The 21404-nt window shown below is 45.6% G+C and overlaps 2 protein-coding genes across 8 annotated transcripts; both read right to left on the bottom strand.

Moving 5' to 3' along the window:
* Window positions 1-1126: 1126 nt before the first annotated feature.
* LOC135376542 (zinc finger protein ZFP2-like) lies at window positions 1127-6677 on the bottom strand. The gene is made up of 5 exons (XM_064609076.1): window positions 6539-6677; window positions 4260-4982; window positions 1894-2208; window positions 1510-1777; window positions 1127-1439 (listed from the first exon to the last, which is right to left on the bottom strand). Exons 1-5 carry the CDS (start codon window positions 6675-6677, stop codon window positions 1127-1129), a joined length of 1758 nt encoding a protein of 585 aa, XP_064465146.1.
* LOC135376532 (zinc finger protein 883-like) lies at window positions 6215-20873 on the bottom strand. Of its 7 annotated transcripts, none has more exons than XM_064609062.1 (7): window positions 20787-20873; window positions 20320-20444; window positions 19622-19706; window positions 18730-18815; window positions 18371-18607; window positions 16645-16800; window positions 6215-8636 (listed from the first exon to the last, which is right to left on the bottom strand). In XM_064609062.1, the coding sequence occupies exons 5-7, from the start codon at window positions 18579-18581 to the stop codon at window positions 7015-7017; spliced, it is 1989 nt and encodes a 662-aa protein (XP_064465132.1). In that variant the 5' UTR covers window positions 18582-18607; window positions 18730-18815; window positions 19622-19706; window positions 20320-20444; window positions 20787-20873; the 3' UTR covers window positions 6215-7014. The 7 variants fall into 7 exon arrangements, with proteins under 7 accessions (XP_064465132.1, XP_064465131.1, XP_064465130.1 ...); XM_064609061.1 differs by having other exon boundaries at window positions 20762-20787; XM_064609060.1 differs by lacking the exon at window positions 20787-20873 and adding an exon at window positions 20661-20752.
* Between the last annotated feature and the right edge of the window lie 531 nt (window positions 20874-21404).

Genomic DNA, 21404 nt, shown 5'->3' on the forward strand with positions numbered 1-21404 from the left:
CACTATGCTATCGCCGGAGAAGATGTCTTTGGATAGTACAAGAAACAGTAATTTATCCAGACTCCCTACACCCCCTAACTCCCCCCCCCCAATGTTCAGTGACACCCCCTAACTTTTTGACCTGTGTATCCCCTACAGGGGGTGCCCTTACGATTCTGGTTTAGATACATGTCAGTGATATGATATGATTCAATAACGTAACTATAATAATGACACATCCCCTATTTTTTCCAACACCCTCTCACGCTTGGAATTCTGGGTAAACCACTGAGACTGCGACACACTGTCAACTCCTTCCTGCGTCGTCATGTGCGAGTGCATCCCTAACAGAGGCGACACAGGTAAACAGGTTTCAATTTATTTCGAGTAAATGTATTACTTTGAGCTGAAAATATTAGCAAATACGAATTATACAACTGAGGAGTCATTATTGAGGACACTCCGGATACAGCTTCACCACGCGACACACGCAAGGCCAATCACTGCACATGCAGATTTGAGGATAATCCAATAACGTCAAGTAGCAGAGGAGTAGTTGTAGTGTCCAGTCACTCCCTCGCATAAAAAGCGTTCCCCCGAGACTGGGGACACCAGCGATAGAACGTCGGACAGCCCCATCGGCGGCTGTATCATTGCACCCTTTCTCAAAAAACCCCTTCTCCTCGCAAGGCGGGACTAGTTGTAACTGCCGTAACGAACGTTTCTCAACTGTACCTGAAGCGTCAGTCACGAGAACATTTATTCATTAATAAAGCTAACGCTGTCTCGTGTAACAAACATCACAATCACATTTAGTCTCTCATACAACACACAACTGCCTCACAGTGATCGCTCAATAGATGTCATTCCACAGGCACTGGGTTTCCTTTGGGTTGAACTTCTGACATGCATCACTACCCAATCCAGCTTCAATCCAACTTTTTTTAAAACTCACTCAGTCTGTTCATGTGTGCGAGTTTCAAAATATTGAACAGAAATCAAATGTGGTGTCATACACCATTGCCCCTGTGTGCACTAGGATGTACTTGTTCCGGTGTCCGGGTAGAGGACAACGGAATTGACACTGGGACGGCTGCTTTCTTGCATAAATGCATGGTTTCTACCCCAAGTGCCTCATGGCCACTTGTCAGGCTTGAGGTTCACGCTCTCGCTGAGGAAACTGACGCTCTGCTGGCAGCTTGTTCTCTGGATAGTGTGTGTTTGTACTGTGGCTGAACCCAGCAGGACAGAGGTTGCATTTCTGTGGCTTCACGCCCATGGACGTCCGCCTATAAAGCTGCAGGTTCGTGATGTGCCTCGAGTTTGCAAGACAGAGAGTGCTCCTGTATGACTTCTCGTCCCACGCTGTGGCTGAATTCTGCGGGACAGAGGTCCCACTTTTATGGCTGCTCCCCCATGTGTGTCCGCTTGTGATGCTGTAGGTGCTTGCTCTGTCTGAACTGCGCAGGGTAGTCATGGCACTTGTATGGTTTCTCTCAAGTGTGTGTCCGTATGTGGTCCCGTAGGTACCTGCTCCGGCTGAACTTTGCAGGACAGACATCGCACTTGTATGGCTTCTCACCGGTGCGTGTCCTCTTATGGCGCTGCATGTCACTGCTCCGGCGGAACTTTGCAGGGCAGACGTCACACTTGTATGGCTTCTCCCCATTGTGTGTCCGCTTGTGAAGCCGTAGATGCGCATTCCGGTTGAACTGTGCAGGACAGAGATCGCACTTCCATGGATTCTCGCCAGTGTGCATCATCTTGTGGCGCTGCAGGTGCGTGCCCTGGATGAACTCTGCAGGACAGAGACCGCACATGTATGTCTTCTCATCAGTACGCTTCGAAACGTGGCGTGGTTCTCGTGGCTGACAGACTGTGAGAATGCAGAGGGACACACGTCGCACCCGAAACCCTCCTCTCCCATCTGAACATTTGGTGGAGGAGTAGCAGGACACTTTTCAGACTCATTGAGACAGTGTGCAAACATGTGGTGTTGAAGTCTGGCTTTGGACGTGCACGCAAGTCCACATGACTTGCTCTTTTCTGGAGGTCGTTCCGTGGCTGGATCTTCCATAGTGACTACTGCAGTGTTGTTTAATCGAGCTTCAACTGTTGCTCTGCTGATCTCGAACCGCGCATTGGAGAAAGTGCAACCTGGAGATACTTGATCACGAGTGCCTCTGGGCTTGTCCTTAATATGGAGCGTACCGGTGCTTTCTCTTGCTCCTGAAATTTCAAAAATCGAACATTCAGAGGGCGAACCAGTCCAACCGCATCTCTAGTTCACAATTAAAAAAAAAAAAAAAACAGATGGCACCACTTTCGCTGTGCCTTTTCACGCTGTCCTCGTCAGGCTCCGCAAATCATCTCCATTCTGCGCGATTGAAGCTGCAAGGTTAAAGTGGCTCCCCCTCTCTTATTTGCTGAAAGGTCAAGTGCCGGTCCTTCAAACACATGCCCTGAGCCCCATTCAGGAGAGTCATGGCCTTCCTGTTTCCTTTCTTTTCGTGTATAAGTATCTTTTCGAAAAACGTGCTAGCCATTCATTAATTCACCTTCTGGACTTGGTGAAGCCTAGCGTAAGTGGAAAGGGGTCTTTTGATTATCGCGACGCCCTATCACCCCTTCCTTCGTTTCTTTATCCTAACGAGGGGTGAATGGGGAGATTTCGAATTATTAGAGGAGATCCTGCAGATCGGAATGGCTTTACGATAACGGCTCCAAAAATATTATAAGCCAAGCAGCCGATTCCTTTATAGTGTCTGGATTCGCGTTACAGGTCTTGAACATCACAACTTAGAGCGTGGTTCTTGTAAGGGGTGTCCGACGTGCGAGTCTGAATGATGATTACGTATAAGGGCTACGGAGGAACATTGGGTGTGAGCAACACATAGCAGAAGACGTGCGTGAGCTTTTCGAGCTGCTGCTGTTTTCTCTCGTTCGCTCTTTCATTGATGTCACGGCAGTGTTAACAGAATTGTACCAGCACGCTTCTTCGTGTGACATAGGAGTACGCAGGCCTTCTGCTATCTAGGAGATGTTGGTGCGAGCGGCGTACAAATGTTCGCAGATGCACCGGGGACAGCACAAGAGAGTGGGGCACAGAGGTTTGATGTGGGCACTGGGATGATTTCAGGGAGAAGTGCGCCGACATTCGGCGGAAAATTGTGGCATAGCCCACCGGTAGTTGGATTCGAACAGGCAGCTTCATATTCTTACGCATGCCCTTTACTATCGTCAACGAGCGGACGCCCCTTCCCGCTCCGCCATGACTGTAGTCACTCAGTGTGCCACAACGCGGCTCACGTGATGTCGTCCACGTCGTCTGGCAACACGACTGCCACGGAGATACGGTGTAGGCCACTGTCTCTCAAACTGAGGGTTCCAACTACCGGGTTATCGTGACACATTCAGCGCAGGGGGGGGGGGGGGGGAGCGAATCGGCTCAGAAACGATAAAGAACAGAAGTCCATAGACCATGATAGATGAAACTCACTGAAAAGGTTAGCCAGCTGTAGGAGTCGAACCCACATCTTCTGGATTACCGGTCCAGGGCTCTACCAGTTGAGCTAAGCTAACACGCCTCCCCAGCGACTTCCACGGGCGCGTCATCTGAAGGGAAAAATCAGCCACTCTCTCTCCCTCATCCTCTTCTCACTCTTTCATTTTTGCTCACTCATACACATATTCATACGACGGGATCGACGCAAGCGGCAACAGTTGAACATGAGAGAACTGACGTTCTGAGGCTGGAACAACAAAGAAAGGACAAATACATACAATGCCTGAAATTGCCTAAGAAATTAACGATGGAGAGAAGGTCTTGTTTATTAAAATAAGAGGCAAGTCATCTATAAATCACGGATTCAAAACGATCGGAAAAGACCGGTAACACTGAAATGGGGCGGTAATTAGATGGACAGTTTCTGTCACTGCTTTTGTAAATCACAATAACCTTGGATACTTGCACGTTCTTGCCAGTACGTAAACAGGTGGCTGGCTAGTCCCATCGTTTTTAGTGCCTCAATTTCTGGACCCTATTTATCCTATTACCTTCCCTATCCTATTACCCTATTATCACTCTCAACTGGAGAGGACTCCAGTATCGTCAAATTTGTAGAGCAGTAGTTGTCCTAGTTGTAGTTCTAGTAGTTTCAGTGTCCAAGTCAACCCTCTCGGAACAAAATAAAATAAAAACGTTCTAGAGATGTGCTGCTGTAGATGCCCGCTCTGGCTGAACACTGCGTTGCAGGAATCGCACTTGTATGGCTTCTCACCCGTGTGTGTCCGCTTGTGCTGCTGTAGGTTCCCTCTCAGGCTGAACTCTGTGTGGCAGACATGGCACTTGTATGGCTTCTCACCCGTGTGTGTCCGCTTGTGCTGCTGTAGGTTCCCTCTCAGGCTGAACTCTGCATGGCAGACATCGCACTTGTATGGCTTATCGCCTGTGTGTATCCTCTTGTGCTGCTGCAGATGAGCACTCCGGCTGAACTGTGCAGGGCACTCATCACACTTGTGTGGCTTCTTGCATGAATCTGTCCGCTTGTGCTGCTGTATGTTCCCGCTCAGGCTGAACTCTGCAGGACAGACATCACTCTTGTGTGGCCTCTTGTCAGTATGCTTCACCACATGGTTCTTGTCACTTCCATACCACGAGAATGCAGCGGGATAGATGTTACACCCAGAACCCTTCTCTCCCATCTGAATATTCGTTGGAGGAGTGGAACACTTTTCAGACTCATTGTGACAGTGTGAAAACATGTGGCATTCGAGACTGGTTTTCGACGTGGATGCAAGTGCACACGGCTTGCTCTGGTTTCGATGTCGCTCAGTTAGTTGGTCATTCATAGTGAATAGTGCAGTGCTGTCGGGCTGCAGTTCTACTATTGTTGTGCTGATCTTGAACTGTGCATATGAAGAACTGCAACCTGAGTATTCTTGTTCACAAGTGCCTCTGGGCTTGTCCTTAATATGGAGCGTGTCAGTACTCTCTCCTGCGCCTGTAATTTCATAAAACGGACATTATGAGGGCATGCCAGTCCAGGCGCATCTCTGATTCTTGATCTTTGAAAACTAGGTGGCACCACATTCGCAATGCCTTGTTACACTGTCCGCGTTCCAACTCCACAAATAATCCCCATTGTGCACGACCTAGGCCACAAGCTCAAAGCAGCGCGCACAACCCTCCAGTATTTTCCCGAGAGGTAAAGTGTAGGACTTTCAGACGGACTGCTCTTACTCAATTTGGGACAGTCACATCATTATGTTTCGTTTCTTTTCTTGTACGAATATTTTTGTTATTTCTGTTTTGTTGTCATACAATTAGGCTACGCTTATTTTTCTCGAGTCAGTGATGTCTGAACTCTGCTGTGCAGTTTTTAGTAAACCTTCATACTATTGCTTCAATAGCTCAAAGCTGTACTTGTGCATACTGTGTGCTCAGGGCTCTTCGTTTTTGGGTTTAACCCAATTTTTCAGGGTAGTTCCCCCGAACAAGATTTCCAGAACTGTGCGATGTAGAATCAAAGGCATTGCTGAAATTAATGAACACGTCCAAGGTCAGCAGCCAACTTTCAATGTTTTTAACAATGACCATTTTTTGTACAAGGAGAGCAAGCTCAGTTGATCTATGTTGTCAAAAACAGAACGGCTTTTCAGAGAGAAGGTCACATTTTTTAAAATAATCGTCGAGTCATTTATAAATTACGAGTTCAGACCCCTTGGAAAAGGACTGGTAACACTGAGATGGGACAGTAAGTAGATGGACAGTTCCTGTCACCGGTTTTGTAAATCACAATAACCTCGGCTATTTGCACACTGTCAGGGAAATTACCAGTACATAAAAAGATGCCCGCCTATTTCCATCGTTTTTAGTGTGTGAATTTTTCGACCCTATTTATCCTCTAACCCTACCCTACCCTAATACCTATTACACTCTCAATTAGAAAAGAATCCAGTAAAATCAGGTTTGTATCGTAGTAGTTGTCCTAGTTCTAGTTCTAGTAGTTCCAGTGTCCAGTCAACCCTCTCAGCACAAAAAATGTTCTCGAGACTGATGTCACAGTGTTTAATCTCTCAAACCACACTCGATTGTCTCTCGGCGATTCCTCCTGAGATGTCAACCGCAAATTGTTACAAACTGTAACGCATTGTACAGTATAGATGCTCGTCAAACAAAACGTGATTTCAGGATTCCTCTTACAAGTTGTCTTGCCGAAATATTGCTCTTTCATTTCTTTGGGTTGATTTATTTGTTCATATTATCAGTTGAAGAGATATAAGGCATAAAAGAAGCATTCATCATAATAATGAAGAGGAAGAAGGAGAAAAAGGAATAAAGAGGCAAACAGGAAACAATGCAATGCATGTCGTTCATGGAAGTAAGCCTTGGTTAGCAGATGAGGGCCACTGTATGGGTGTTCCTTCACAGTCTGTCTGTTTCTCTGCACTCTTCTTTTTTCTTACGTTTCACATGTGTCACCACCCAACTCAACTCTTTTTGCCCTCGGTCTGTTCATGCGTGCGAGTTTCAGAATGTCGAACACAAGTAAAATACCGAGGGAGACAGATTGCATCCGTATAGCCTTCACCTCTCTGTGCATTAGCATGTGCTTCTTCAGGTCTCTGGGTTCAGGACACACAACAGCACTGCACTGGCACTTTTTCAAGTGTACTTGGTCCCTGCGCACTTGCATGGTTGCCGTCACAAGTGTGTCTTGGCTGCATGTTAAGCCACAGGTTTTGTGCTCTGACTGAACTAGCTATAGCAAATTCTTCTCTAACTCTGTGTGTTCCTGCTCCACATGAACTCTGCAGTAGAGAAGTTGCATTTGTATGGCTTCACACCCACGTAGGTCTTCTTGTTACACTGCAGGTTTGTGCTGTGCCTCAGGTCTGCAGAACAGAGAATGTTCTTTTATGGCTTCTCATTCCAGGGTGCCTGCTTGTGATATTCTGAAGGACAGAGACGGCACTTGTATCGCACCGCAAGTTTCTGCTGTGGATGAACACTGCACAACAGAGGTTGCAATTTTATGGCTCCTCACCCGTGTGTGTCCGCTTGTGACGTGACAAGGCTCCGCGCTGTCTGTACATTGCAGGACAGAGATCACACTTGTATGGCTTCTCGCTCGTATGTGTCCGCATGTGCTCCTGTAGGTTCCCTCTCAGGCTGAACTCTCCGTGGCAGACATCGCACTTGTATGGCTTATCACCCGTGTGTGTCCGCTTGTGCTGCTCGAGGGTCCCTCTCAGGCTGAACTCTGCGTGGCAGACATCGCACTTGTATGGCTTATCACCCGTGTGTGTCCGCTTGTGCTGCTGGAGGGTCCCTCTCAGGCTGAGCTCTGCGTGGCAGACATCGCACTTGTATGGCTTATCACCCGTGTGTGTCCGCTTGTGCTGCTGGAGGGTCCCTCTCAGGCTGAGCTCTGCGTGGCAGACATCGCACTTGTATGGCTTCTCGCCCGTGTGTGTCCGCTTGTGACGTGACAAGGTTGAGCGCTGTCTGAACATTGCAGGACAGAGAACGCACTTGTATGGCTTCTCTCCAGTATGTGTCCGCATGTGCTTCTGTAGGTCCGCGCCCCTGCTGCACTCCGCAGGGCAGATATCGCACTTGTATGGCTTCACGCCCGTGTGTGTCCGCTTGTGCTGCTGTAGGTTACCGCTCTGGCTGAACTCTGCATGGCAGACATCGCACTTGTATGGCTTCTCGCCTGTGTGCGTCAGCATGTGCTGCTGTAGGTTACCGCTCTGGCTGAACTCTGCATGGCAGACATCGCACTTGTATGGCTTCTCGCCCGTGTGCGTCCGCATGTGCTTCTGTAGGCTCCCGCTCTGGCTGAACTTCGTGTGGCAAACATCGCATTTGTATGGCTTCTCGCCAGTGTGTGTCCGCTTGTGCTGCTGTAGGCTCCCGCTGTGGCTGAACACTGCAGGGCAGACATCACACTCGTATGGCTTCTCACCCGTGTGTCTCCGCTTGTGCTGCTGTAGGTGCCCAATCAGGATGAACTCTGCATGGCAGACATTGCACATGTATGGCTTCTCGCCCGTGTGTGTGCACTGGTGACGCTGTAGGTTCCCGCGCTGGCTGAACTCAGCAGGGCAGACACTGCACTTGTATGGCTTATCGCCTGTGTGTGTCCGCTTGTGCTGCTCCAGGTGAGCATTCCTTGTGAACTCCGCAGGGCAGACATCGCACTTGTATGGCTTCTTGCATGAATATGGCCTCTTGTGCTGCTGTAGGTTCCGGCTCATGCTGAACTCTGAAGCCATGTGGTTCTCGTCTCCTGCAGACCACGAGAATGCAGAGGGACAAGTGTTGCACCCAGAACCCATCCCTCCCATCTGAACATCCGATGGAGGAGTAGTGGAACACTTTTCAGACTCGTTGTGACAGTCTGCAAACCTGTGGCATTCGAGGCTGGCTTTCGACATGGATGCAAGTGCACACGGCTTGCTTTGGTCCCTATGTTGCTCAGCGTGTCGATCGTTCGTAGCGACTAGTGCAGTGCTGTCGAGCTGCAGTTCAACCGTTGTTGTGCTGATCTTGAACTGTGCATATGAAGAAAGGTAACCTGAGTATTCTTGTTCACAAGTGCGTCTGGGCTTGTCCTTAATATGGAGCGTATCAGTGCTGTCGCTTGCATCTGAAATTTCACAAATCGGACATTACGAGAAGCATTTCTGACTCCGGACTTTTGAAAAAATAGGTGGTGCCACATTCACAAAGCCCTGTCATGCCGTTTGCATTCCATCTCCACAAATAATCCCCATTGTGCACGATTGAGGCCACAAGCTCAACGCAGCTCGCACCATGCTCCAGCATTTGCCAAGAAATGAAGAGTAGGACTTTCGGACTGAACCACCTGAGCTTAATCTGAGACAGTCACAGCGTGTTGTTTTTCCTTTCCCGTATGAGCATTTTTGTTAATTTTTGTATCAGTGTCATATAACTATGCTTAAATATGTACGGCTTATCTCCACCGTCTTGTGACTGTGAACGTGCAGGAAGGGCTTCCGAGCCATTATGCTAATTTGACACAGTTGAGCCATTCCAGCCAAAACTGGCTAAAGATGTACTAGCTCAGCCCTTTAGAGTAGACTGAAAAAAAAAGTTGATATTTCGTTACTGGTGTGCATGCGGAACGTAAGCTCTCTTTTTCACCACACTCACCGTGACTTCGGCTCATTTGCATATCAAAATTCGAGGATGCTTATTTTTACGCACATGCGTATTTCAGGATCTGTTCGACTTTAAGTACGGCTTGCAACAAGGATGGCCCACTCAGCCAGCCCTGTCGCTTGTAGAGGAAATCCCGATTAAAAAGTTAACCCCTCGAACGTTTGGAAGAATACCTAATTTTGTTCACTGAATTGATTTTTTTTTCTTCGCAGTACGTGGCATTCCATAGAGGCTGGCGCATAAATTTCTGTTCTATGTAAAGAGATGGCGAAGATGTTACATTCTGCAGAAAGGTGACAGAGAATACACAAATGTAGGAAGCTCAAAGTATTTGGTAAATTCATCAATACCCAAAATATCAAAATGCTTCCTGAATGCCCCTGAGAATGAATGGGGACCCACGAGGAGCAGACGGCGGGTCATTTTTGTAGACAGAACGCGAGTGATCGCTGCTTGCTAAACCAGCCACACTGTCATCGTCCTCTTTGCTCAAAGAGCTCAGACGTCACCACTTTCGTCTCTGCTGCCCGGACACATATCGCTGGTGTCAACGCCCGCTCACAAATCTCCTGGTAACTTTGTTTTTGTGACAAACGCGATGCATTAGAGCTTTAAAAGCTGTTTAGAGCTGTTTAAAAACTTGCGCTGTCACCTCACGTTTTTCGCTTCAAACTGCGACATGAAGCTCACTCCAATACATATAGTGCTGCCCCCTACACCCTTGCAGAACCAGAACGTCGCGTGGATGAGTCACAATTTTTTAAAGCAATCAAACGAAAGCTGTTTTTCTGAAGACAAGTGACGCTCGTCCAGAGCGATTAAGGGGTCCAACTTCGAGAATGAGGCAGGGACGTTCGATCATCAGCAGTCAGGGACTCATGCAGAGAGACACTACCTCCACTACAAGCACGAATAATCTCGGGCTCCTACGAGAATGCTAACAGACCAAAATGTGTTCTGTCCTTAAAGGGAGACTTCAGAAGGATAAAAAAAAAAAAAAATAGGTGAGCATCATATCGAACACGAACCGCTCACTGGATACCGAATACAACATTCGCATTCATTTTGTGAGGGTAATTAATTCGTACATGATGACAATACCAAACCAAACCAACATGCAAAGGACACAGCGGTTCGCCCGGAGGAAGATACTGTGGCGACACCCGGCATTGTCGTCTCCTACGAAGCTTGCATTCTTCCATGCAGGATGACGTCGGCAGAGTTGCTTTCAGCGCCCTCTTGCTTCACAGAGGCGAAGCGCTCACTTCATAATAATTCGTTGGAATAAAATCTGCACACTTTGGGAATGCGATATTTCGTATGTATGTTCCTGACACTGCAAGGGTTACTGCTGTGTAACAATCGTTGTGGTAAATTTTGTTGCAGAGTCCCACTTTAAGCTCTTACCATGCCACCCGAGTTGTTCTCATTCATTGTGCCAATCATGAAGATAGATGGACTCTTCCACTTCGACACTTCCAATACCGGGCAAAGAAAACGCAGCAACGTCATCCACAGGCCACGAGGACGAGCAACACTTTTTCATGTTTTTTTGGTGCCCCCAATGTTCGAGAAAATAAGACCTTAACGGTTGCTTATATCCCACATACGGAGCACTAAATTTTATTTTTACTTGTGAAATGCTACTACAATCCCTAAGAGGGTCCAAGTAGGAGGGGCAGAGAAAGTCCAAAATAATTTACGAGGCACATACTATATTGCATCATGTAGTTGGGTTGAAAACATGCAAGCATAAACAGTTACGATGTCATAGTATTTTAAATTAATTAATTGATTAAATTTAATTCAAAAAGTTGTAGCAAATTTTGTGCGATTTGCGATTGTGCGATTCTTTTACTCAGTGACCTGTATTGAGTACTTCTGTTTTATCATTTTTTTCTTTTCACTGTTCTTCTGTTTCTACATGCTACAGAAAGTGTATGGGTACTGCCGTAAATTTTACATGCTTTTTTTTTTACTTACTGAGCTGCACTGAGTGCTTTTATTTTATAATCTTCCTTTTCACTATTCTCTTGTGCCATATTTGTACTTACTACATAAAGTTTATGTTTATGAGAATATGTAGTATAGGCTAATGTGTGTTTGATTCTTGTGCATTATTTATCTTTACTGTGTACTGCATACTTGTGTACTGTGTACTGTATTTCTGCACATTGCTGCCTAGTGTCAGTGCGGCCCCCAGATGCCCTCAAGCTACTTTGTTGTAGCTTTTTTTCCAGGGCCACCGCCATCTTTTGTTAGATGGAAATGGAAACAAAATAAACAAAAAAAAAACACGTTTAGGCCTTTCACAAATGCCGTGACACTGTGGTGTGAGACCCGAGCATATGACAGAGAATTCCATTCTTCGACGGTTCGAGGAAAGAACGTGTATTTAAAGCAGTCAGTCCTGCACTTTAGCAAGATCACGAGTTGTGTTCACTGTGCTTATAGACCGTGGCGAAAGCCATGTTGACTGGTAGAGGAGAAATTCTTACTTGCCAGATATTTGGAAATACGCTTATATATACGATATGTTCTAATACCTCACTACATGTGCTCGGTACATGTGCCCGGGATATCAGATGGTAATTTGCAATGTTTAGTTTGCAACCCATTTTAGGAATTGGAACAACCTTGGCTATCTTCTAAGCATCTGGGAACTCCACCACAAGTCAAAGATACGTTAAAAATGAGAAAAAGGTACTTGGTGCTCAACTCAGCATACCGAAATCAATGCATACAATTTTTTATTCAAATTTATGTCTAATCTACAGTAATTTCACGTGTATAGGTCCCTCCGCAGATAAGCCGCAGGACTCGCTTTTAGGAACATTTTGAAAATTTTCGGGCAAGAAAGCTAAACTCGCAGATAAGCGTGGGCAGTATGACGCGACTAATCTGTGGGACAAAGGAGACCACAGAGGAAGCCACAATCCCTGTGGCCCATATTCCGGGGTCAGCATGGTGTACAACAAAGGAGGTCGGTTCTAGTATTCTACGATTCCACACGAAGAGATCGATCCATCGAGTCAAGAGATCCACTGATCTCTCGACTCGGAGCATCTCTTGACCCGGTTGGATCTCTTGACTCGTCTGAGAGTTCGCCTAGCTTGGATCTTTTGACCCCTTTGTGTTACCGTCATTAACTCTAACATTGCTAAGCAGAAATTACTCATATCGAAATACGAGGGACTCATTTGGTGCGGTATAAGTAGAATACAAATGCAGGTGGCAAATCAACATCTCATTTTTATTGACTAACCAAATTACTTTGTAACGCATAGCGTAGTCCAAGAAAAGCCGACAATTCTCTTATGTCATTTCTGTTAAAAAGAGATGGTTGCTTTCTAAGATGAACCTGGTTGTAACACAGAATTTGTCCAAGTGCTGTCATTTCTTTTTTTGACAGCGCTTCGTGTAAGAGATTATTTCTACAGTTAACGAGGGCTACGTACACTCACATTGGGTGGGCCGGCCGCTGTTGCAAACACGCTGATTATTCAAACACTTCTCGTATCCCAGCAGGCTCGTAGCTGAAGAGCCAACTCTCTGTTGTGGACAGACATTCTACATGGCGGAACCGTCTGATCATGGACTCTCTCAGGGTACAAAAGATAGCTTCATACGCCCGAACATCAGCTTCCTTTTTGTTTTTTGTGTATAAAGTTTTTCCTTAATTTTTCCCACCGTCCACAAAAGGTCAAAGAAAAAGCACTTTGCTGCTGGGCCCATTATTATCGGTAACAAACTTCAGTTCTGGCATAAAGTGGGGACGGTGCGCCAGTGGACACAAAAGTATGCAGACAGTCCAGCAGTATACCCTGCATTTTGGAGTTGAGGTCAATGAACGTGACAGGTCAATGTTGATTGGAAAGCACAGTCAGACAGTATTTTCCCGCACGGTCAGTAAAAGAATAGAATAACGTGATAAGGGTGTGGGCCAATGAAAAGAACGCAACAAGGATAAATTTTAAGCCCTGCGGCCTACGATTCTTTGTAAGTTGAGCTCAATATTCTTGGTAACAAGCATCCGTTCTGGCATAGCGTGTTACGGCGCTTGGGGCAATGGACATAAGCCGACGGTGAAAGCCATGCTGAGTGGCAGAGAGGAAATTCTTACTTTCCAGACATTTGGAAATATGCTTGTATACCATATGTTCTAATGCCTTACTACGTGTGCTCAGACGGGATATCAGGTGGTAATTTGCAATGTTTAGTTTGCAACCTGTTTTAGGAATTGGAACAACCTTGACTATATTCCAATTGCCCGGGAGCTCCGCACGGGTCAAAGATACGTTAAAAATAAGAAAAGAGAACTTGGTGCACCAATCGGCGTACCGAAATGAATGCATACAATTCTTTTATCGAAATTTATGTCTAATCTAATCAGTCCAATCTTATTACCGTGTCACATGGGCAGTCTCCACTGAAACCAACGACCATTGACCATTGAAAGAGCAAGTAGAGCCATCAAGCGGGTGGCGCGTCAACTTCTCAAGCGTTGGATCCAATGTTCCCTGTTAGGCTGACACATTACACGCTAGGCGGCCCTAAGTGCATCCTCAATGGCTATCAATCTCGATGGTCGTTGAAGACGGCCCTTGTGACAGCGGTTATAGTGCGTTCAGCTACAGCATTAAGAGTTTAAGCTGATCTCCAGAATTACAAGGTGTCCAAATCATTTTATACCCAGAGCGCAGTGTCACACACAATCTGGATCGGTGCAATCCCGCTGAGCATGCCGTACCATCAGCACTTGACGTTTGTGATCGTGATGTTCATTTCCAGCCGTCTAGTGGAAACTTTGCACACCACCCGCTGAAGTTTCAAATTAAAAGGAAACACTGATCCAGAATGTCTACTTGAACGAAATTCACCTTGAGGGGGAATCGCTTCTGCGCAAGACATTAGAGAACGTTTGTTCGCACAGCGCTCGAAAACGGCATAAAATATCGTCAAAACAGAAGTACTGGTGTGTTCTCCTTGTATTATACCCTTGTCAATGACACATTTTGTAGAGTCCCAGGACTATCTGTTGATTTGTATCCAGCCCGAATTCGCAAGTATTTTAGTGCACGACACTCTGTCGAGATGGCAGCACACATTCGATTCGCATCAAACTTTAATTTATCAAAACTCAACCAAGCCAAACTTATGATGATAGTTGAGAGCGTTCACGTGTCTCGTATGAACGAAAAACATCCATTGATTTCTGAAGAAGTAATTTCTCCTTAATACAAATGCTATTTCATCTGTTTCGGCGTTCGTCGGCGTTGATTTCTTAGTGTCATCGCCGCCATCTTGCCAACCCGGAAGCGGCAGTGTGAATAGCGAGAAGGAGAGGGTGGAAGGAAAAAGCCTCTGAGTCTGCACCAACCCTCCTCGAAGTGTGTGTAATCATGTTTGCAAACGGTAGACAAGTGTGTGCGTTGTTGACCTCTGTCGCAGAGACTCGCTTTGTCCACACCTGAGGGCAATCACAATTGCTGCCTAAGCACGAATGCGCGCGATGTGGATCCTGCATCGGTGCGTTTTGGGTATCACACTTGATTCCTTCGGTCACATGCATGGATGCCTCTCGCAGTTAGAAACATAACATATGGGGTGTACGTCTGCGCAGCTAACTCTGCCAATTTTCCACACAGGAGAACACGTGCTTAAAAGTTTACCCCATTTGATTACGATACTGACTGGCAAACAAAATCTGATTGCTGTACATCAGAGCTGTCATCCAAAACAAGCTTTGTGCGAAATCGCCGGTTCGGATCACGTCAACAAAGAATAACGGTGCAGGTAGAACACTGTCAACGAAAAAGTAGAACGTGCGCGCCTTTGTTACGAGTGCAAAAGCATTTTGTCCAGCTCTAAAGCTCGGCTTTGAGCCGAAAGCTTTTCTCCAAGGACAACATACGCAGTGATTCAATGTGAGGCTCTCCATCTCGTGCATCCTTTGAGGTTGACGACTTCGTCCATTACTCGTCATCCAATGCCATAGACATCATCACTCTCACCATCGGAACTGCATCATCCAGAAGTACACAGCTCAACTGCGGACAATCCGCTGACACGCGTTTCGGTGGCAACACGCAACCGTCTGCCAACTCAAGTTTTGTAGCTCCTCCAAGCACGTGCAACTTCAGGGCGATCCGCATTTGTTTTCTCGGTAAGACACACCCGGGAACCAGACACCGTTGTAGCACAGAGCGAACAAGAAAAAAAAAAAAAAAGGAAACGAAACGAAAAGCTTACCCAAGCCGCACAATGTACGGAAAATCGAGTGCAATAGGGGTGGACGGGTAGGTGGAGGACCTTGAACACACTTATGAAACTGAAGAACATTGATAAGACGCATACCGGCCACCCCTATTGCACTCAACTTTCAGTACATTGTGCTGCTTGGGTAAGGGGAATAGAACAATGTGGAGAGGACGCATCCTCCTCTACTTCTATCGAGCTCTATCTAACATCAGGCGGTCATGCGCAGATGCGTTTTACTCACGACCTACTAGATTACAACGACCATGTCAGAGGCACCCCTTCCCAATGCCACATTATTGGAGGGTAGTGGTGGCGCTACTCATCGTCAAAGTTATTGCTTCCTCAACTTATACAATACCTTGTACTTCAATTTACCGCAGTATTTCTGTACAAGCGGAGGATATTCCACAGATGTTTCATTCTGAGGTTGAATATCATCATCATTCTACGTGTTTTCATAGGAGCTATTGCTGTCGTCTGCTACGGTAGTCGTACGTACGCTTCTGCATATTTAGAATTCAAATTTCCATCATCCAATCGTGATGCAGATCTCGCGTGCAGATGAATAGCGCCCCTAACGGATTGGGCTCAAGGGACTCAAGGGCTCCTCATAGGGGTTGCCAATTATGACATGATCGTTATAATCTAGTAGGTAGTGGTTTTACTACCCATCGGGAGAACTCTGATCGACATATGCAGACAGGCAGTTTCACGACTATCGTTATATTGATGTCACGTTCACACGTGCTCCAACGGGTGAGATGACAGGAACCAGAAATTTGATCTTAATATTGGAGGTACCGTTATCTCAAAGATCGTAATCGTAATAATTAATCAACGTAATAATAATAAGCATAAACATCAATGTGCACAGCCGGTGCGTGACGAGCAGAAAACTGAAGGAGTTTCCGTTGCATCCCTGTTTTTTGTCTGTATGATGCCATGCGGTTTGGTGTTGACTAATATTCCTGTCATATAGGCAGTCTTCAATCACCATTGTAACCAATGGCCATTGGGATCCCCCCCCATGTGCAGCGCCACCAACGCATTAACTTTCCAAAGAGCATCGCATCTAACTGGCTCTCAATCGTTGACTGGTTACAGTGGGTAGCACTACACACACGTTGAATGGCTGTGGGTTTCAATGGTTATTGAAGACTGCCCGTGTGAGAGCCTGGGTATATAAATTCCCTCGAACATCTTGTATTTACCTTCCGATGTTGAATCGGAGTTGTGTCCCATCTGGTCCTCTTCCTTCAAGATGACAACGTTATAAGGCTCTGTCTTGACTTCTATGATTGGATGTTCATTCGAAGATTCCTCTCGAGGTTCTTCTTTAATGCGACACATCCCAGTCGTAACTCCTGCTGCAAAACAAAAAACGGAAGAAGTAAGCCATGTTGCAAATCTCATGCGACGGTTTATCACCATCCCCTTTTTGAAACTAATCGCACTCTGTTTTAACCTATCCGTGCACACTGCATTCAAAACTGTCAGTCGACAAAACTAGAAATACACAGTGACTATATGGGGTGAGAAAGCTGGTGTTAGGGTAAAAATCCTGATTTAGGCACGGAAAATGCCATTATAGGCCCGACACTATAAATTAATTCTTTTCAGCTGTAGCACTGAAAGCGCAAAAAGAAAATGAACAAATCGGTTTTATCCGCAGCAACAATACCGTAAATGGCAGTTGTGACTGTTTTCCTTATATTTTGCTGCACGAAATGCAAAACATATTGATCATACCAAGGCTTCTGGTCATTGCCACCAGTTCCACAACACTTCACAGAAGGACATGCAGGATGTACCGTAATCCTAGAGTATTAGCCACAGCTTACACGCGATTTTTTTTTCTTGCAGGCTCTCTGCGCCTTATCCAATGGGATGATGTTGAAAGATGTACATCGTGTAAGAACAAAACATTCGAAAATAAATCTGTTAAAGATCAAACTTGCAAAATACACCCATAAATGCGAAGCATAAGAAAAGCCACACTGTTCAAACAGGCTCCGAAAAATAAACCTTGAAGAATAAACGCCTTAGAAATAAATCTTTTAAAATCCACCGTCCCTAATTGGTGGACAGCCAACAGCTCTACGTCCGCCATGGAAAATGGTGGGCTCATCGTGCTTGGGGCTAGCCCGGGCAAGAAGTGTACATGAGTATCTTGCTACAGCGGACGTAGGTTGTCTGTCTGTATATGGCCCGTGTTCAGTGTTGCCAACATAGAGGGGCGATGTCATCTGGTTTGGCGGCTGGCAAATCTTTTTGGTCGTGTGTCCTGGCCAGCTTTATTTCTGTCTGTCTGTCCTTTTTTTCTGTGTGTGCGCACACTTTCCCTACCTTCCTTTTCTGAACGTGGTCCACCGAACATTTGTTTGTCGAGTGGAAAGAAGCATTTCGGCACGATGTTGTGCGTGCGCTCCTCAGTGACGGTTCGTCGCTCGTTAGAGAGTAGGTGCTGGGGCTTTCAGATTTTTTTCTTCAACTGAAATTCCATATAAAGGCTCTTACTTATCCTACTTATGCCCACCGTGTCAAATGAGCGTGTGTGCAGTCTGGTTGCGCTACAAAAGTGAGGCAGTCGTAAAGATTCGGATTCGAAGCGCTGTCTCCTGGTTTCCACTCACATTGGCGCCACTTTAAATCCTGCTACATGTAATGGATAGCCACGTTCTCTCCACCATCTTACCGAAGCCTATTAGCCTAGTCCACAGCTCAGCTGGCTCAAGGGTCAAGGGTGAGTGCCCGTATTCATACACATATCGTCCTCATCACTTTAAGACTGGATATTTTGAAATTCGAAGTTGTTAGGCGAAGAAATGTAATTGATAACAGTACACGCATGAGTACGAAACACCATATTAGCGTGTTCTGCCAAGGATCGTCCATAAAACATTCACACCTTAAGTATATTGTTTAGAAAGATTTTACCACAAGCATCAGCTGCTGATGGAGACTCGTTGTGACGCTGTTGCTGTATCTGTCTCTCTTCTGGCAGGCATGCAACATCAGGTGGTTCCGACTTCACTCTCACGAGCTGACCACTCATCTCTAGTGGGAGCTGCATTTCTTGGAGTTGTGAATCCGAGGGGATGGAACGTGAAGACTCAAAGACACGAGTATGTCTTGCCTCTTCCTTCATGAGGAGTAAATCGTTTGTTGTCCTCGACCCATGTAAATTAGGAAAATGAGAAAAGTGGGACCAGAAGCGGGACAAATACAGAAACGGTTTCTGTAAGCTCAAACCAAAGCAAAAATGCTCAACAGTGTATGAATTAAAGTGACAACTCACTGCGTGTCAAAGGGTCAGCCGTATCTGCATGGGTTCCCAGTCAAGACAGAAGAAGCACCATCGAGGGGTTCTTGTCTAAATCTCCTGTAAAGATTGTTTCTTGTTAAGTAAGAAGCACGATGCTCGTTGAAAGGCAACCCCGAGATACAGTAAAATACACAAATTCTTCCAGGATACCCCCAATGTTACCGGATGAACCGTAAACTCCACAAACCTTTGCTATCCTCTTTTTTACTACCCGCGTCCCGAGTCGCGGCGGTTTTGACTCATTTGCGTATCAAAATTCGGGTGATGGACATTTTAACGCACCGTGTTTCAGGATTTGTAATTTTTGGTAATTAGGCGTCTGGTAGTTGCACACTTTCTTCGACCGTATGTCTGCCTAGCCGTAGAACTCAGCTGCAAAGACGCCATCTATACTGCTCTCGCAATCTTGTTACGAAGATTCCGTAAAGGCTAAACATAAACACCCTGTAGAATGTTTCAAAGCAGAATTTGATATTTTTGTTGAATGAAAAACTAACTGAATAATAGTTTCGTTTTCAGGGAAAAAATATATCTGTATACTCGTTCCGAAATATAATTTATGTAACACGTTTTTCGTTTACTACGGGAAATAAGTAGATCAACTCCCAAGTCCGCATTCTTTCCGTAAATCTGGAAGCAATCGAAAAGCCAAGCCACGTTAATTTACAACTTGTAAAGTAACTTTCCTAGTTAGTTCCGAGAGTTCTTTCTAAAACTGTTTCAGTCTGAAGCAACATAAAGAGACGAAAGAGAAAACCAGCCATCAGCCAATCAGGATTTCGGCACAATCATGACGTGCAAAAAAAAAAGAAAAAGAAGACAAAAAACAAACGCGGTCGGTGGATTCAAAAGATTCTACTCGCCGTTTATTGCAATTGGAATTCGCATTCCCGAACCCCTGCCTAGGATTCAGGGATTCTGTTGGCCCATCCCTACTTGTAACGGAAACTGAAACAGAGGCAGTAACAGAAACAGAAAAGATTCCGTTAAATTCCACCGGATGCTATCCACCTCGTCCGCTGATTCCACGGTCACATGTCATGTCTTCCATCTAGAGTTTAGCTTGTAATGCAGTTTTAGAAAAAATATTTTCATGAGCTTGCGACCGTGTGTGCTTGGAGAGGGACCTTGGATTGTGTAGCACTAATGAGGAGTACAAGAATACTGAGACCGGTGGCTATTGGGGAAGACAGCCTGGCAAACACCTACAGGAGAGTCGTCAAAGTCTTCCATGAAGGTGATGTGGCCGAGATACCAATACCACATGCCTTGCCCTATGGGGACAGTTCTTCAAATTCTTTTTAGAGAATCTTTTCTGTCAGTTATACGGATGTTTTTATGCAGAGACCAGAGGACATGTTAGCATGTGCACCTTAATCTTGATGCAGTTCTTTTTGTTTATAGTCGCACAAAGAAAACCAGTCCTGATAGCTTTCCTTTCAAGGGTACATGTATTCAGGCTTCATTGTAGTTTTGAGTACTCGCTTTCAAAAATTAGAACACCCGTTGCAACATTTAATTATATCCGCAGGCCGATGTCACACGGCTAGATAGAACTCACTGTAGAACTTCTGAAGATGAAGCCTCGTTTTTCACACTTGCTTGTGCATGGGTGTCTGTGTCCTGTTCACTGGGGTTGTTTTGTTCCGGGTGCTTATCCCCGATTGTTGTTCGTCCCAGATGATCCTAGAGCAGTATGTAAGCGCTGAACAAAAGATCACATCAATAACAATGACAGGGAGTATGTAGATTTACACTTTAAAAGCGATTTTAAAAAACAGTGCCGGGAAACAAACAAAGGACGACACAACACACAGCGCAGCACAGATTTAGATTTACGCGCGTCATGTCAGTCAGTGAACAGTGAAGATTCCCATGTCATCTCCATTGACAGATACCCACGTTGCTTTTGCCTCGAAGTGAACAGTAAAGGCTACTTCTAAGTGACACTCGAAGCTACTTTGTCATTACTAGAAGCGTACTAGAAGCTTTAAAGTTTGTACCGATCATGTTTACATGCTTGCTTACCGCCATTGAAGGAAGGAGGAAAGAGTGGTGTCGATTGCATGAGTTTTAAAAAAAAGGATGAAATATGATGGTACGCCGTGGTGTAAAGTGAGATAAAATATGATGATACGTCTAAGAACAATAGAATTGCGTTTTATGGCACGTATCTTGAAAAATTTAATTCCCGGTATCACGGAACTTGTGTTAATTTACTTCGAGTGCGTGTGTCCCGGAGACATATCGATGACTGGAAGAGATCTGCGCTAACTAATTGCACCTAAATAGTACGCAGAACGTGAAAAGACAACTCAAACGACTTCTAATTTGTTCTTTTGTGCATCACTCGTATGTAATTCGTTGCGGCTTTGTCTTTGGAGCATACAGTTTGACGTATATACCGTAGCAGACGACGTCAACCATCGTCATATTATTTATCGCGCTTTTTCTGTTGTGCATACGAAAATTCGCACGACTTCCCTTATTCGGGGAACTAAATTCTTCAGGAATACCTGCCATACAGAGCAATTTTATTATTCTTCGACATATCGTTATTCTTTCTTACAGTTAGCGCCACGCAAGGATATCTGCACCACGATCGGCACCATTCTTTCCTCCTCCTCCTTTTCTACATGGCGGCAA

The sequence above is a fragment of the Ornithodoros turicata genome, unplaced genomic scaffold (assembly GCF_037126465.1).
Source record: "Ornithodoros turicata isolate Travis unplaced genomic scaffold, ASM3712646v1 ctg00001143.1, whole genome shotgun sequence".
Taxonomy (NCBI): domain Eukaryota; kingdom Metazoa; phylum Arthropoda; class Arachnida; order Ixodida; family Argasidae; genus Ornithodoros; species Ornithodoros turicata.

Coding starts and splice junctions, on each gene's coding strand:
- LOC135376542 (XM_064609076.1), bottom strand. CDS start 6,677: ATGCAAGTGCGCAGGGACCAAGTACACTTGAAAAAGTGCCAGTGCAGT. Junction 4,983..6,538: donor GATGCAATCTGTCTCCCTCG/GTATTTTACTTG, acceptor ATGAAATTACAG/GCGCAGGAGAGAGTACTGAC. Junction 1,440..1,509: donor GCAAAGTTCAGCCGGAGCAG/GTACCTACGGGA, acceptor TACCCTGCGCAG/TTCAGACAGAGCAAGCACCT.
- LOC135376532 (XM_064609062.1), bottom strand. CDS start 18,581: ATGAAGGAAGAGGCAAGACATACTCGTGTCTTTGAGTCTTCACGTTCC. Junction 16,801..18,370: donor ATCAGCAGCTGATGCTTGTG/GTAAAATCTTTC, acceptor TTTGTTTTGCAG/CAGGAGTTACGACTGGGATG. Junction 8,637..16,644: donor CTCCGATTCAACATCGGAAG/GTAAATACAAGA, acceptor GTGAAATTTCAG/ATGCAAGCGACAGCACTGAT.